Source organism: Mastomys coucha, unplaced genomic scaffold, assembly GCF_008632895.1.
Source record: "Mastomys coucha isolate ucsf_1 unplaced genomic scaffold, UCSF_Mcou_1 pScaffold5, whole genome shotgun sequence".
Taxonomy (NCBI): Eukaryota; Metazoa; Chordata; class Mammalia; order Rodentia; family Muridae; genus Mastomys; species Mastomys coucha.
Genome location: NW_022196911.1, coordinates 97,704,254 through 97,718,867, shown reverse-complemented (window position 1 = coordinate 97,718,867; position 14,614 = coordinate 97,704,254). Strand labels below are relative to the sequence as shown.

The following is a 14,614-nucleotide window of genomic DNA, read 5'->3' as shown; positions in this document are numbered from 1 at the left end:
TCTGGCCTAGGAAGCCCGGACTGACTGATGTGAGATTTCCCTGTGATCCTCCTGCCTCAGCCTGCCCCAAAATCCGAGTTCCTTCTTAAAAGCCTAATAAACTGGGCTGTGTTAATCGCACCACTGGGGAAGCAAAAGCAGGCACACCTTTGGAGGAACTCCTAAGTTCCAGGCCAATCTGCACAACAGAGGGAGTTCATGAACAGCCAAGGCTACATGGAAAAACCGTGTTTCGAAAAAAACAATAAATAAAAATAAGTTAAAAAAATCAAAATCCTGCGGGTGGTGGTGGCGCAAGCCTTTAATCCCAGCACTTGGGAGGCAGAGGCAGACGGATTTCTGAGTTGGAGGCCAGCCTGCTCTACAGAGTGAGTTCCAGGACAGTCAGGGCTATACAGAGAAACCCTGTCTCGAAAAACCAATAAATAAATAAATAAAAAAGTAAAAAACGGAATAACTACTCTGGGCCGAATTTTTGGGGGGGAAGTAACAAGGGGGGGGCCTTAATTCTTTAAATCCAGTAGAGGAAGGTGGAACTTGTAGGCCACTTTAGGACTACATAGTGAGACACTCTCAATCAAACAAATGACACTTAAGGCTGCACAGTGGCAGACACCTGTTACTGTAAGCAGTCAACTTGACAGGCCTGCCTAGGTTCTGCAATAAGTCGCTATGGCTACTGTAAAGGAAAAGGAACACAGGGCAAGGCAGGCTTTGGGTTTCCAGACAGAACAGATGTGAAGGCAACCGCTCGCTCTCCAGTGTAAATGGAATTAACGTACCCCACCAACTTTCCTTAGGGCTTCATACTCGGCCTAAGAGTACTCACCTTCACACACCATGCATGTACATACACACTAAGAACAAGCAAAACTTTTATTTTTTTCAAAGAAGACAAAGAGCTGGGCAAACTGGCTCACACTTGTACTCGAAGCACTAGGGAGGCAGAGACAGGTATGTCTGTGAGATGTAGGCCAGCTGGTCTACACAGAGTTCTGGGCTACCTGCGTATGCACAGAGACTCCAAACAACAAAAAGATGAAATAAAAAACAAACAAGAAGGAAGATATCCAAAAGTCTTAGATGTCTTATACAGAGCTGCTGGAAATGCAAAGCAGCCCAGCCAGTATGGAACCAGTATTGACGTTTATTCAAACTAACAAGAGCGCTTCCACATAGCCCAGCTATACTGGGTGCTTACTCAAGGTCAACACACCACGGAGACACTTACATTAGTGCTTCTTACAGCCCATGCACAACAGCTAAGTTATGGTCTATCTTCAGTCTCAGATGAAGAAAATGCTTTGTGTGTACAAGGTAACTGTTTTCAACCTTAATCACTTAGCTGTTTGCACCAGAATGGATTTTGATAATTACATTAACCGAATGACGCCACGCATATAAATATTTCCTTTTACCTGGGTTCCCTATACTTCATAGGGATATACAAATACACATATATGTTAGACATGACAATAGAACATGAGTGGGGGGCTGGCGAGATGGCTCAGTGGGTAAGAGCACTGACTGCTCTTCCGAAGGTCCCGAGTTTGGATCCCAGCTACTACATGGTGGCTCATAACCACTTGTAATGAGATCGGATGCCCTCTTCTGGTGTGTCTGAAGACAGCTGCAATAAATTGGGCCGTAGCGGGCCGGCAGAGGTACTGAGTTCAACAGCAGCCACACACATGATGGCTCATGGCCATCTGTATAGCTACAGTGTACTCATACACATAAATAAATTTGAAAAAAAAAACATGAGTGGGGACAGAGATGAGAAAAGGGAGGGTGGGGAAGTAAGAGACAGATGTATGTTAAAAACGAAGTAAGTCCAAACATGCAGAAAGGCTTAAATACATATCACCGCAGTGGTTCTCGCCCTTCTTAATGCTGTGACCCTTTAATACAGTTCATGTTGTACTGACCCCCCCCAACCATATTATTTTTGTTGCTACTTTACAATTGTAATTTTGCTACTGCTATGAATCACAATGTAAACAATTCTCCTATGATCCTGACAAGCAGGATGATCTAGGTGACCCCTGGAAAAAGGTCATTCTACCTGCAAGATGTCACAACCCACAGGCTGAGAACGTATTAGGGGGAGCTAGGCATGGTGGCTGTGGTCGGACAAAGCTTGTCTCGGGGAAAGGCGACACACAGGTCCTCCCACGCCAGGTAGAGAACCCACAACAGACCAACATACAGATACCACCGAAGACCAAGGGATAAACCCTGAGTTCGGAGGTTACTTACAGGAGAAGTGACTCCAGACAGCTTCATCACCAAGGACCACGCCAGCATGGGTGACAGGTCACAAAGCTGGGAAGCCTGCGGGCAGCTCAACAGAGTATTCCTTTCAGGCGCCTGACTCCCCGTTGGACTAAACCTCCTCTACGCAGCTCTTCCGGTCTGAAAGTCTTTGCTGGTTTTCTCTTGCAGCTCAGGTTCCTCTTACCTGAGTTTGTTTACTCTATCAGGGAGAAGCCTAGGGAATCTGGTCTGTTTCACTAACTTCCTGTAGCTATTTTGAGTTGTTTACCTTCCTGCTTAAGGAGCTTCCTGCAAGATGCAAGTTGGTTTGGTTTGGTTTTTTTTTTTTTTTTTTTTTTTTTTTTTTTTTTTTGGTTTTTCAAGGCAGGGTTTCTCTGTGTAGCCCTGGCTGTCTTGGAACTCACTCTGTAGATCAAGCCGGCCTCAAATTCAGAAATCTGCCTGCCTCTGCCTCCTAAGTGCTGGGATTAAAGGCAAAGGCATGGGCCACAACCGCCCATGCGAGAGTTGTGGTTTGTTTGTTTGTTTTTTTTTTAAGATTTATTTTATTTCATTTTTATGTGTATGAGTACACTGTAGCTCTACAGATGACTGTGTTCCATCATGTGTGTGGCTGCTGTTAATCTCAGGACCTCTGCCGGCTCCCTGAGAGTTGTGGTTTTTACATCAACTATTTCTAGTGGAGAGTGTGTCAGCAGGCAATAGAGGGGTCTCGTGGGGACCAGGGGCCCCTAGTGGCTGAGACCCAATCAGAGTGGTTGTATAAACCTGCCGGAGGAGGCAGGACTCCTTCAAGGCCATCCTAGATCTGGTGCGTCTGACTCCAGGCTCTTTAGCCCCAATCTTTACCCTTCCTAATAACCATCTTTGTTTCTAATAAACAACAACAACAACAAAAACCAGGAAAAAAGAGACCGCCCTAGGCTGTTATGGGTCTAGGGTAGTTCAGAGATTCACCAGTCTTTGATGGTGAATAAAATGTAACAAAGAGGTTTGTATTCATATATTAGTGACAGGTTTTGTCAATGTGGCTCCACCCACAGCCGCCAGGGGTTTATAAAGACAAAGAACACAAAGTTACGTTCCCTCTTGGTGCAAGGAAGTCATCTTGAGCAAAACAAGCTTTTGTTTACAGAATCAGAAACAGCCACTGTCCTTACCACCTATATGACCTTGCATAAACAACAATTTTGTTAAACCTGGGGACAAGATCTAGCTGGTCAGCAGTGATGCATGCCTTTAAGCCTAGCGCTTGGGAAGGAGATGGCAGGCTACCGGAGAACATTTCCTAAAATGTGTGTGTTTTGGGGGAGGGGGTTAGGGGCACTCTGGGAAGAAGGCTCTGCAGTTAAAGGCACTGCTGCCCTGTCAGGTGACCAGAGTTGGGTTCCCAACCCTCTTAGGTCAGCTGGCTCACAACTGCCTATAAATCCAGCTCAGGGCATCTGATGTCATCTTCTGGCTCCATGGACACATGCTCATACATAAGGCACATTTTTAAAAAGAAGCGCTGTTTTTTGTTGTTTAGAGTTTTTTGTTTTTTCTTTTCTTTTTCTTTCTTTTTTTTTTGTTTTTTGTTTTTTGTTTGTTTGTTTGTTTTTGTTTTTCGAGACAGGGTTTCTCTGTATAGCCCTAGCTGTCCTGGAACTCACTCTGTAGACCGAGCGTGTGCCACCACTGCCCTGCGCCATGACAGGTCTAATCAACCTGGAGAGAGACATCTGTCTTGGCTGCAGGGCAGGTTCCTGCAGGGCAGGAACTTTGATGTTTTAGTTGCCTGTGATGACCTTGCTGCTACAACATACTCCATCTGAAGGGGATGGGTTTTGTGGTTTTTTTTTTTTCCTTTATATACCCAAAACATATTATTAAAATTTGAGCCTTGATCAGAACTCTTTTGTCTTGCCTACATCCTTCTCTTGCCCCCTTACCTTATTTCCAGCCCCCTTTCAGGTAAACCCAGTGTGCCCATGGCTGCTGGACCGCTACAGACAACATTTAATTGGGGCCAGCTCACAGGTTCAGAGGATCAGGTCATTATCATCAAGGCAAGAACGTGGCAGCATCCAGGTAGGCATGGTGCAGGAAGAGCTTCATCTGAAGGCTGCTAGCAGAATACTGACTGTTAGCATCCAGAACCTGCCTGTGGCAGATATGTGGGCGGGTCCACAGGCCTGTCGCCAGGGCAACGGCCACCATATTCCCAGAATCCATTGGGTTCAGCTTCCACCTTTACCTGCATTACTACGTCACGACATATATATAATGGGTACTTTCCTCCATCTTTCTCTCTCTCTTCTCTCTCTCCCCTCTCCCTTCTTGCGCTGTTACCCCCTACCCCACTTCCAATTAAACCTCTTATACATGAAACTGCCTGGGCCTGGTGTCTGCAGACGCTTCCTGCCGCGACTCAAAACCCATCACTGACTCCAGGTAGTTTTTTGTTTGTTTGGTTGGTTTTTTGAGACAGGGTTTCTCTGTGTAGCCCTGGCTGTCCTAGAACTCACTCTGTAGACCAGGCTGGTCTCGAACTCAGAAATCCACCTGCCTCTGCCTCCCAAGTGCTAGGATTAAAGGCATGCACTACCATAGCCCTGCAGACTCTGGGTTTTTTAAGATTCATTTTATTTTATGTGTATGAGTGCTCTGCCTACATAAATGTCTGTTTGCCCTATGCATGGCATGCATGGTACCTACAGAAATGCTGAGCCTCCATGTGAGTGCCGAGAACCAAACCTCTGGTCCTTTGATAGAACAAGCACTCTTAACCACTGCGCCAGCTCTCCAGGCCATAAGCAGCACTGTTGATACTCATCTTGGATCCATTGGTTTGGAGTTCGACCTTAGCAGTTATCATTGCTAAGCTAGATCCTTCTTCAGCTTCCAGCTGAAACAATAACCTGTGCTTCCGTTGAACTCTCAGATTAGCTACTGTGAGATTCCTGGAGGAACCCCCACACTCAAATCCCAGGAGTGACGACCCCACACACCACCAAGACACAGACTTGATGCAATCTGCAAGAGGCTTTTTATTCCAGCTAGCTGGGGCGAGACTCATATCCCTCGAAGTCTGGCCCCCGAGCAAGGTCTTAAGCAGCTTTTTATTTCTGTGCAGTTGCTGGGGCAAAAGGGAAGACTGGGGAAAGGGGAAGGTACGGGGTGGTTTCTGATTGGTGCTGGCTCCTGCTAGGGTCTAGGAGCGGGCTAGCCACCTGGCAATTGTTTTGGGCCAGGTTGTTTATGAATTCTTGGGCCAAGTCGTCTTGGTTCCCTTGTTTCTGGGTTCTTGGGAACTGGCCTCCCATTGTTTTTAGGTTCTGGGAGCCGGTCTCCCATTGAGTTCAACTAATGGCTAAGTTCTCACAGTACAGTTTGAAAATTTTAATTTTAACCTCTCACTACCTAGAAGGAACTCTCAGATTAGCTACCTAGAAGGGGAGCAAATGTTTTACATGGCTGGTTATCTCAACTGATCTAGACCAACAGTCTGGATCCTTGGTGTGGAGAATGGGAGGGCAGAGCCATATTTTGATGGCCCTCTAGCACTGGAACCTCCTTTAGGACTCTCAGGAGCTGAGTCAGCTAGTAGGGCACCTTCAGAGGTGGAGCAGCCAACTGACTCGATTCAGGGTGTAGCTCCCCAGAGGAATTGGAATTCTGGTTTAAAAGCAAACTGTCGTGAACTCCTTAGATGGGGTGAACATCTAGGAGGGAGGAGTGGACTCAAGATCCCAGTCAAAGTAGAGAACCAATTCTGACTGACACGTGTGTGTGTGTGTGTGTGTGTGTGTACATGTGTGCACATACACACACACTGAATAACATATGAAAAACAGCCAGGTGCTGTTTCTCCTTAGGGACATCCCCTTTCTGCTCGGGGCTCACAGGACAAAGTGGATTAGGCTGGACCTTCAAGACACAGCCTTACTAGTAGACCCTAACCCTTACTGAAACTCCCTGAAGTCAGGGACCCAAACCACACAGTATTTACAAGACACCTTTGTTAGGCTGCCGCAGGCTGGCTGATCTGGGCCTCCCTCAACCCTCTGGAGAAACGGGGGTCCTAGTCAGGTCGACAAGGTGTAGGTGAAGAAATGATGGCAGAGACGACACATGAAGTACAGGTTCTGAATGTATTTCTTAAAAATGGCATCAGACTTTTACAGTCATTGCAAAAGAGAGATGGTAAATCTGGCAGCTCAGCAGTTAAGGTACATCTGAGGCTACCTAAAACATACTGGGTCTGAAGCAGTAGCTATCTCCTCTGAACTGGTGCTGCATCCCCCGGGCCCAAGTGCTCTGGGCCCCGGGGGACTGCGGATTACATGAATCTGAGTCCTAGCCCATCTAAGTTCTAGTGCAAGTCCTGCATGCGAGTCCAAGTCCTTCTGCTTATACAAAGTGACAAGCAGGCTTAAGTAGCATACAGAAAGCAGGGCAGATGACAAGAGTCACTCACGTAGGCAGGTGACCGCTACATCAAAGTCAGTGATCTTACTGACCAAGATCACGTATCCAGTTGTGAAGCTGGCGGAAGAGCAATGGTGCCCCTCCCTGCTGGGGCTAATTTGGTATTCCTATACTAATTCTCTGGTTCTGCTGGAGGCAATAACTAAGAGGTTCTGACCTAACACTTCTAGCTAATGTCCTTGAGTGGAAGCCCTTCGATTACTCTCTAGTATATAAAACAGTTCTAACTATTGTGAACTATCTATTGCCCTAAGGAATGTGCTTGACCTCTGTTGCTAGGTCTGGAGAGGCAGATTCCCTGAGAGAAATTCCAAGTTATAGAAATCTAGGTATTAACTTAGGATAGTTGGAAATATTGTGTTGGCTAGGAAACAATGCCCAATCTTAGCCTTTTATGAATCATTTCTTGGGGTACCTTTATGCCTAAATATGAGGGCGTGTTGACAATTGGAAAGACTGATCTGGAACACGGCTGAGTTAAGAGATACCAGCGACTGTCTGAATATCCAGGAGGCACAGAACTCCTTTTGGATCCTTATTGCCTCTTATCCTTAATCAGGATTTTATCCCCGATATTTTGGATGTGACTGGAGTAGACGAGTGTGCGTGGCATTAGGCAGCCTTTATTCTGATGGGACACGGTTCCGTCCTGCGTGGGGAACCTTTCCCCACTACAGTGGCAGGGCTCAAGCCTTTAGAACCTCTCCCAAGGCGCTCTCCTACATAGCCCAGCAAGCTCTAGGCCTCACACTTGGGTGTTTAGGGATACCAGCAACCCACTGTTTGGAAAGGCAGGTATCCCCACCTGCGGGGGGTTCAGTTATTCATGGGGTCAAGGGGGACCATGCCTGTGGGGAAGAATGGGCGAGAGAGAGAGAGAGAGAGAGAGAGAGAGAGAGAGACCATGCAAAGGTTTGTCAAGGTCTACTTTACTTAGAGCAAACTGCTCAATATATACTTCACAAAAGTGGAAAAAGGGAGGGGCAGGGAACAATGGGTTCACTCCAGGGTTGTCCATTCGGCAGATGCTGGCAGGGGGTCCAGAACATTTCCTAGTTCTTTTCAGAAGGTCTTGGTATACTACCTCTTGGTAAACAGGCACAGGATGTTTCAACCCAGGTGAATGTCAGGCAGTTCTCAGGCTAGTCGAGGGGCAGAGGGTCGGGTGGCCATGCCTTAGCTCCCAACAGGCAGGACTTCCCATCCAAGTCAGACAGCAGGTCCTCTGACAGTCAGAGCTGCTAGTGCAGTTCACAGGGCTTCAGGTCTTCCTCCTCCAGGAAATCCGAGAGACATTCTTCCTCTCTTTGGCTGGGCTGACTCCAAGAAGAGCAGCTGACCTGCAAGATGAAGGCCCATCAGGATGTTGAGACAATACAGGTTGTGTTCCACTAGAGTCACTGAGGACATACTCAGTGACAGAGCCCCTGCCTCGAGTCCCCCAGTGAGGAGCTGGGGCATGGCTCAGTAGTAGAGTCCCTGCCTAGAATCTCCCAGTGAGGGGCTGGGGTGTGGCTCAGTGGTAGAGCCCCTGCCTAAAATCCCCCAATGGTGTTTCCCCTCACCATTTGGTATTGTTTCCTTACTCACAGCTGTGAATTGGGAAAACACTCTGGGGAAACACTTGTACTCTACCTTCACTCATGGCATAGATAGCTACTGCCACACACGGGATTCTCCTTACACACTAGACTGGTACAGAGAAGCCAACTAGCTGACCTCCTTCAGAGCCGATTTTATAATCTTTTTTTTTGTTGTTGTTTTTTTAAGACAGGGTTTCTCTGTGTAGCCCTGGCTGTCCTGGAACTCATTCTGTAGACCAGGTTGGCCTCAAACTCAGAAATCCGCCTGCCTCTGCCTCCCAAGCGCTGGGATTAAAGGTGTGCGCCACCACTGCCTGGCCGATTTCACAGTCTTTATTGTGAGTTGAAAAAAAAAAAAAAGGCCTTCATCTTGGGCTGGAGAGATGGCTCATCCGTCAAGAGCATCAGATTCCAGAAGATCCAAGTTCAGTTCCCAGGACTCACCTGTAACTCTAGCTTCAATGGATCTGATGCCTCTGGCTTCTTAGGGCATCTCCACTCCTGTGCATATAACCACACATACCAGTGTCCTTACGTGTAGTAGTTTTAAAATGGAACTTATTGTAATAGTCCCCTATGTGTGAGTGAGTCTACTGCTGACTTCCTTCCTCTCATACTCAGAGCTTATCCATCTCTCTCTATCTATCCATCCACACACACATACACACACACACACACATGTCCACTGGTGTTTTGTCTGCATGCATGTCTGTGAGAGGGTGTCAGCAGCCCTGGAACTGGAGTTACAGATAGGTGTGAGCTGCCATGTGGGTGCTGGGAATTGAACCCGGGTCCTCTGGAAAAGCAGCCAATGCTCTTAACCACTGAACCATCTTTCCAACCCCAAGCTGGACTTGTCTTAGAGACAGAGTCTCACTGTGTAGTCCTGGCTGACTGGAGACTCGTTATAAAGACTACACTGGCCTTAAACTCACAGAGCTCCACCTGCCTCTGCCTCCTGAGTGTTGAAATTGAAGGTATGCTCCTCCACACAGGGCAAAAGCTGGACCTCTTGAAAGTAGGAAAAGTTTCACTGGGGATGTAGCTCACATGGTAGTGTGTACACCTCGTGTCTTAGTCACTGTTCTATTGCTGGGAAGAGACACCAACGCAGCTCTAAGAAGGCATTTAAGTGCTTAGAGAGCTTGTTTATTAGCATGGGAGGGAGCAGGGTGGCACATAAGGTAGGCATGGGGCTAGAGAAGTAGCTGAGCGCTACATTCTGATCTACAAACAGGCAGGCAGAGCGAGCCTCTGGGCCTGTTGTCGGCTTTTGAATCTCCAAGTCCAATCCTAGTGACATCTTTTCTCCAACAAGTCACGATTCCTAATCCTTAAAGGTTAGGGGACTGACTCAGCGTGCAAATATATGAGCCTCTGGGGGCCTTTCTCATTCCAACTACCACCCAGTATGTATGAGGCACTAAACCACATTTGGCAGTGCATACCTTGTAAGTTCAATATTCTGGAGGGTATAATACGGGAACCAAAGTTCAAGGCCAGCCTAGGCTACTTAAGACCCTGCCTCAAAAACAAACCACCATGTTGAGCATAGTAGCACAAGCCTTTTATCCCAGCACTGGGAGCAGAGGCAGAGGGTGCTCTGTGAGTTTGAGGCTAACATGGTCTGCATAGTGAATTCCAGGACAGTTATAATTATATAGTGAGATTCTGTCTTGGAACAAAACAAACCAACCAAACAAAAATATTCTAAAATGGAGTGTGTATCAGCCATAACTTAATAGAAAAACCTTAAGAGTATGGTATCCAAGTACAAAGACTACAGGGGACAACTACCAGGACAGCCAGGGCTACACAGAGAAACCCTGTCTCACAAAAAAAAAAAAAAAATTATTTATTTACTTATTTATTATATGTATATGAGTACACTGTAGCTGTCTTCAGACACACCAGAAGAGGGCATCAGATCCCATTACAGATGGTTATGAGCCACCATGTGGTTGCTGGGAATTGAACTCAGGACCTCTAGAAGAGCAGTCAGTGCTCTTAACCACTGAGCCATCTCTCCAGCCCTCGGCCCCACACTTTTGTTTTGTCTTTGTTTTTGTTTTTTCACTCACTCTGTAGCCCAGGATGGCCTCAAACTCAGAAATCCGCCTGCCTCTGCCTCCCAAGTGCTGGGATTAAAGGCATGCACCACCCCCACCCCCCAAAACCTTTCATGTAACTGATTTATAGGAAGGTCTTTGACAAAATTGCCCTCTGGAGAGAAGGGGGAATGCAGGATTTAGATAACACACCGTATCAGAGAGAGAACAGCTTCTCTGGTCATTGCATATCAGAGAACTGCCCAGTTCCTTGTCCTCTTAGGCTCCTTTGAGGAAGTTCTAGAAAGATCTCTGCATAGGCAGCCTTTGCTAAGGCTTCAGGAACCTCCCACCCATCCAGGGGCCACAGTCACAGTCACACTCTCAGGGACCTCAGCTCTCTCCAAACTCCAAGCAAGGGGACAGGAGTCCAGGAAAAGCTCCTCAAATGGTCTGCACTTCAAAACACTTCAAGTCTGTGTCTCCTTTTTTTTTTTTTTTAATTTTATTTAATGTATGAGTGTTCTGCTGCAAGTACACCTGCAAGACAGAAGAGGGCATCAGACCTCCATAGATGGTTGTAAGCCACCATGTGGGTGCTGGGAATTGAACCCAGGAAGAGCAGTCAGTGCTCTTAAACCACCAAGCCATCTCACCAACCCAAGTCTGAAGTTCCTTAAGAATGCTAATGGAAGTGCAGTCTTCCAGAACCTGCTGGCAGGTCTCAGCAGGTTCAGAACTGAACCTCAGTTCTCAGCTTGGTCTTGGCCACCTCAGCTCCAGAAACCTCAGGCTTTGGTCACCACGTACCTGGATTAAATTCTGCAGTTCTTCTTCACTCCTGGCATCTAGATCCTCTTCTGTAGGTCTGTACTCCACTGCGATCCTGCCACTTTCTGAGAGACAGAAAGCTCAGAGTTGCTCACACTCTCAAACTTCCCATGTCCCACAATCACACCCAATGAACGTCTTCTGTTTCTTTTTTCTTTTTTTAAGATTTATTTATTTGTTTTATGTAAGTACACTGTTACTGTCTTCAAATACACCAGAAGAGGGCATCAGATCCCATTACAGATAGCTGTGAGCCACCAGGTGGTTGCTGGGAATTGAACTCAGGACCTCTGGAAGAGCAGTCAGTGCTATTAATCACTAAGCTATCTCTCCAGCCCTGCACTTACTGTTTCTAAAACCCAAAGAAGAGATAGTTCTAGAAATGTCACATCCCACACTGCTGTTATTAATAGAAACATGTGCTTAAAGAATGCATGAGCAGGGTCAGGCACAGTGGTGTACTCAGGAGATACACACAGGTGGGTCTCTGTGAGTTCGAGGCTAGCCTGGTCTACATAGTGAGCTACTGGACCCTACCTCAAAAAAAAAAATATGTTTTAGTAAATATGTTTAGTCTATACAATTTTGGTATAATAGAGGCAGAATTAAGGTAATAACAAGAAATTAGATATTTTAAAAAACATACAAATGGCTGAAGACTGAGGTGTGTTAGACAAAGCGAATTCAAGCCAGGAGAGCACTGGATTCTTTCTTTTCTTCTCTTTTTTTTTTTTTTTTTTTTCAGAGATGCACCTGCCTCTGCTTCCCCAGTGCTGAGATTAAAGGCATGCACCACTATGTAGACTGGCATGATTAGTATTTTAAAATAGCTTTCTGCTCACTGAGACCCAGACACTCAGGACAGTTAGGAACACTCATCCAGCACCACGATGGTCAGCTTTTGGAAGGCTTCCGACAGAGCTGCCTGGAAGGCGAGCTTCTGAGCTGTCTTCCTCTTTGTAAGAAACGATGCCTGTCCTGGGTCCAAGCAAACAGAAGGATTGCAAAGACCTGAAGAGGGGCTGAGTGAAGAGGGCCTGAAGAGGGGCTCAGTGTTTGCTGTAGAAGCTTGTGGATAACAGCTTGGGCATTGCTGTGTGCGTGTCCACAGACCCAGCAGTGAGCCAGGCTGACACAGTGGGCATTGCTGTGTGTCTGTCCACACACCCAGCAGTGAGCCAGGCTGAGACAGTGGGCATTGCTGTGTGTCTGTCCACACACCCAGCAGTGAGCCAGGCTGAGACAGTGGGGCATTGCTGTGTGTCTGTCCACACACCCAGCAGTGAGCCAGGCTGAGACAGTGGGGCTGTTATCTTCTAGCTGGCCAAAAAGAGGCAAACTCCAGGTCAGGGAAACACCCTGCCTCAAAAGAAGAAACAGAGAGAGAAGAACATGCCCAATGCCCTCTTCTGGCTTCTGGGCTGACACACACAGGCATATGAACTATGTGCACACACATACATTTACACATACTACACACAAATATACCATACATACAAAATAAAAAATGAGTAATTAGCCGGGCAGTGATGGCGCGTGCCTTTAATTCCAGCACTTGGGAGGCAGAGGCAGGGGCAGGAGGATTTCTGAGTTCGAGGCCAGCCTGGTCTACAGAGTGAGTTCCAGGACAACCAGGGCTATACAGGGCTGTTTCAAAACAACAACAAAAAAAAAAACCAAAAAACCAAAAAACCAAATAAGTAAGTATAAGGCCCTGAACCTCATCTGGCAGCATGGTAGAACTGACCCTGGTGACCAGGTTGTGGAGAGCTGGCTCCTCAACCTGTCTGCCATGTAGCTGTGTGCGCAAAGGAGAGATGCCCTCTCCCACCCTCACCCCTTGCTACTTACATCGAGTAGGAGAGCTGGCCCTGGGGTCATGACGGAGGGAGAGCCGACCCAGTTCTGACCTGCTGCAGCACTCAGGAGAGCGGGGCCCTGCACCTTGCCTGGGCAGCACAGTGTAGCTGACCCTATAGCTATACCACAGTATAGCTGACCCTAATGGCATGGGTGAGGATGAGCCAGCACCAAGGGCAGGAGAGCAGAGCTAGATGGCTCTGCCCCTTGCTGGCCACACCAGTGGTGTGGGTGCAGGAGAGCTGTCAGGCTGACCAACTCAGATACCTCTCAGGCCCAGATCCACTCCAACATCTATCCCATCTATGAACGGCTGGAGCACATGAAGGGGCCCGTCTTACAGATCCAAGGCTGCACCATCTCCATCACACTATGTAGCAACAGGATATCTGAGAGGAGTCCCATTGAGCTTCCAGTACTGATAGTGTAGCAGAAGCCAGAGGTCTCAAACCAGACCAATGATTCATTGCAATGAACATTTGCAAGCAAAGAAGAGTGGACAAAAGAGTAGACTGCGGGACACACTGTGACAATGAGATTTTTGTTTTTCTCTGTTGGAGGAGAGGTTGCAAGGGTGGAGGCAGGAAAGGAATGAGTAGAATTGGGGTTGGTGATGTGAAATTTATAAAGAACCAATAAAAGTTCAAAAAAAAAAAACCCAAGTAAATATTTAAACAGAAAACAACTGATCTTTGTTTAAAAAGGAAGCACATTTGTGGCTCATTCTTAGATAATTATTTGCACAGCTAAAGGATTGTAGAGCACCAGGAGCTGCTGCAAGGTATATGATAGGGCCGGTTATTTTATAGGCCCAATGCATTCCAAGAAGTTCCTGGTACCATGGGATTCGAATGAGGAGTGGGTACAAGTCTCATCTCACTGCCAATTTCAAATTGACAGGCTGGAGCTATTACACCCTGCGGACCCCATCTGCTGGGGCTCAGGGCTGGAATCCTTCTGAGCAAGTTTGGGTGATGGAACAGGGCTGGGCATGGGTCTGGTAATGAACCCACAGTGGGCGTTATCGATCCAGCAGCCTCAGGAGCCTACTCTACTCCACCACTAACACCCTTGCCTCTGAACTGGCCCTCTCCTACTGAGGACCATAGAGTCTAGAAAACAAAACAAAACAAAAAACCCTCCACATCAACTGGAGGACCTTTTCACAGTGGCCTTTTATCTGTTCCCAGCATTCCATTAGCAGGCAGAGGATTGAGTCTGTCTATGCAGAAGTTTATGGCTCTGTTTAGATAACAATAGATGATGAGTCTGTAAGTCTGTCCTGTGTACACAAGAGAGGTGTCAGAGCCTGCTGGATCTGTAGACAGGTGTTTCAGCCACCTGAACTGAGTGCTGGATAGAATCCAGGTCCTTTACAACAAAATCACAGGCTTAAATACTGAACCATTTCTCCCATCCTAGAGCAGGATTTGCTGAGATAATTGAAGACTAAGATAAAGAACCCAGGCAGGGCGAGGGTGGCGCATGCCTTTAATCCTAGCACTTGGGAGGCAGAGGCAGGCAGATTTCTGAGTTTGAGGCCAG

At 47.1% G+C, this 14,614-nt stretch overlaps 1 protein-coding gene across 2 annotated transcripts in view; it reads right to left on the bottom strand.

The window, feature by feature from the left end:
• Nucleotides 1–7,658: 7,658 nt before the first annotated feature.
• Rdm1 (RAD52 motif containing 1) overlaps nt 7,659–14,614 on the bottom strand; it is a 10,632-nt gene continuing 3,676 nt past the window's right edge. The window contains exons 1-3 of one of the 2 annotated variants that reach the window (XR_004113545.1): nt 13,061–14,608; nt 11,189–11,274; nt 7,659–8,087 (exon numbers count right to left, since the gene is read on the bottom strand). Coding sequence is in view for 1 of the 2 variants with exons in the window: in XM_031353668.1 (XP_031209528.1) it covers nt 7,989–8,087; nt 11,189–11,270; nt 12,085–12,187 (284 nt within the window). In the remaining variant the exon portion in view is untranslated. Of the gene's footprint in view, nt 8,088–11,188; nt 11,275–12,084; nt 12,188–13,060; nt 14,609–14,614 lie in introns of those variants that run through there. The other variant, XM_031353668.1, reaches the window with a different exon arrangement.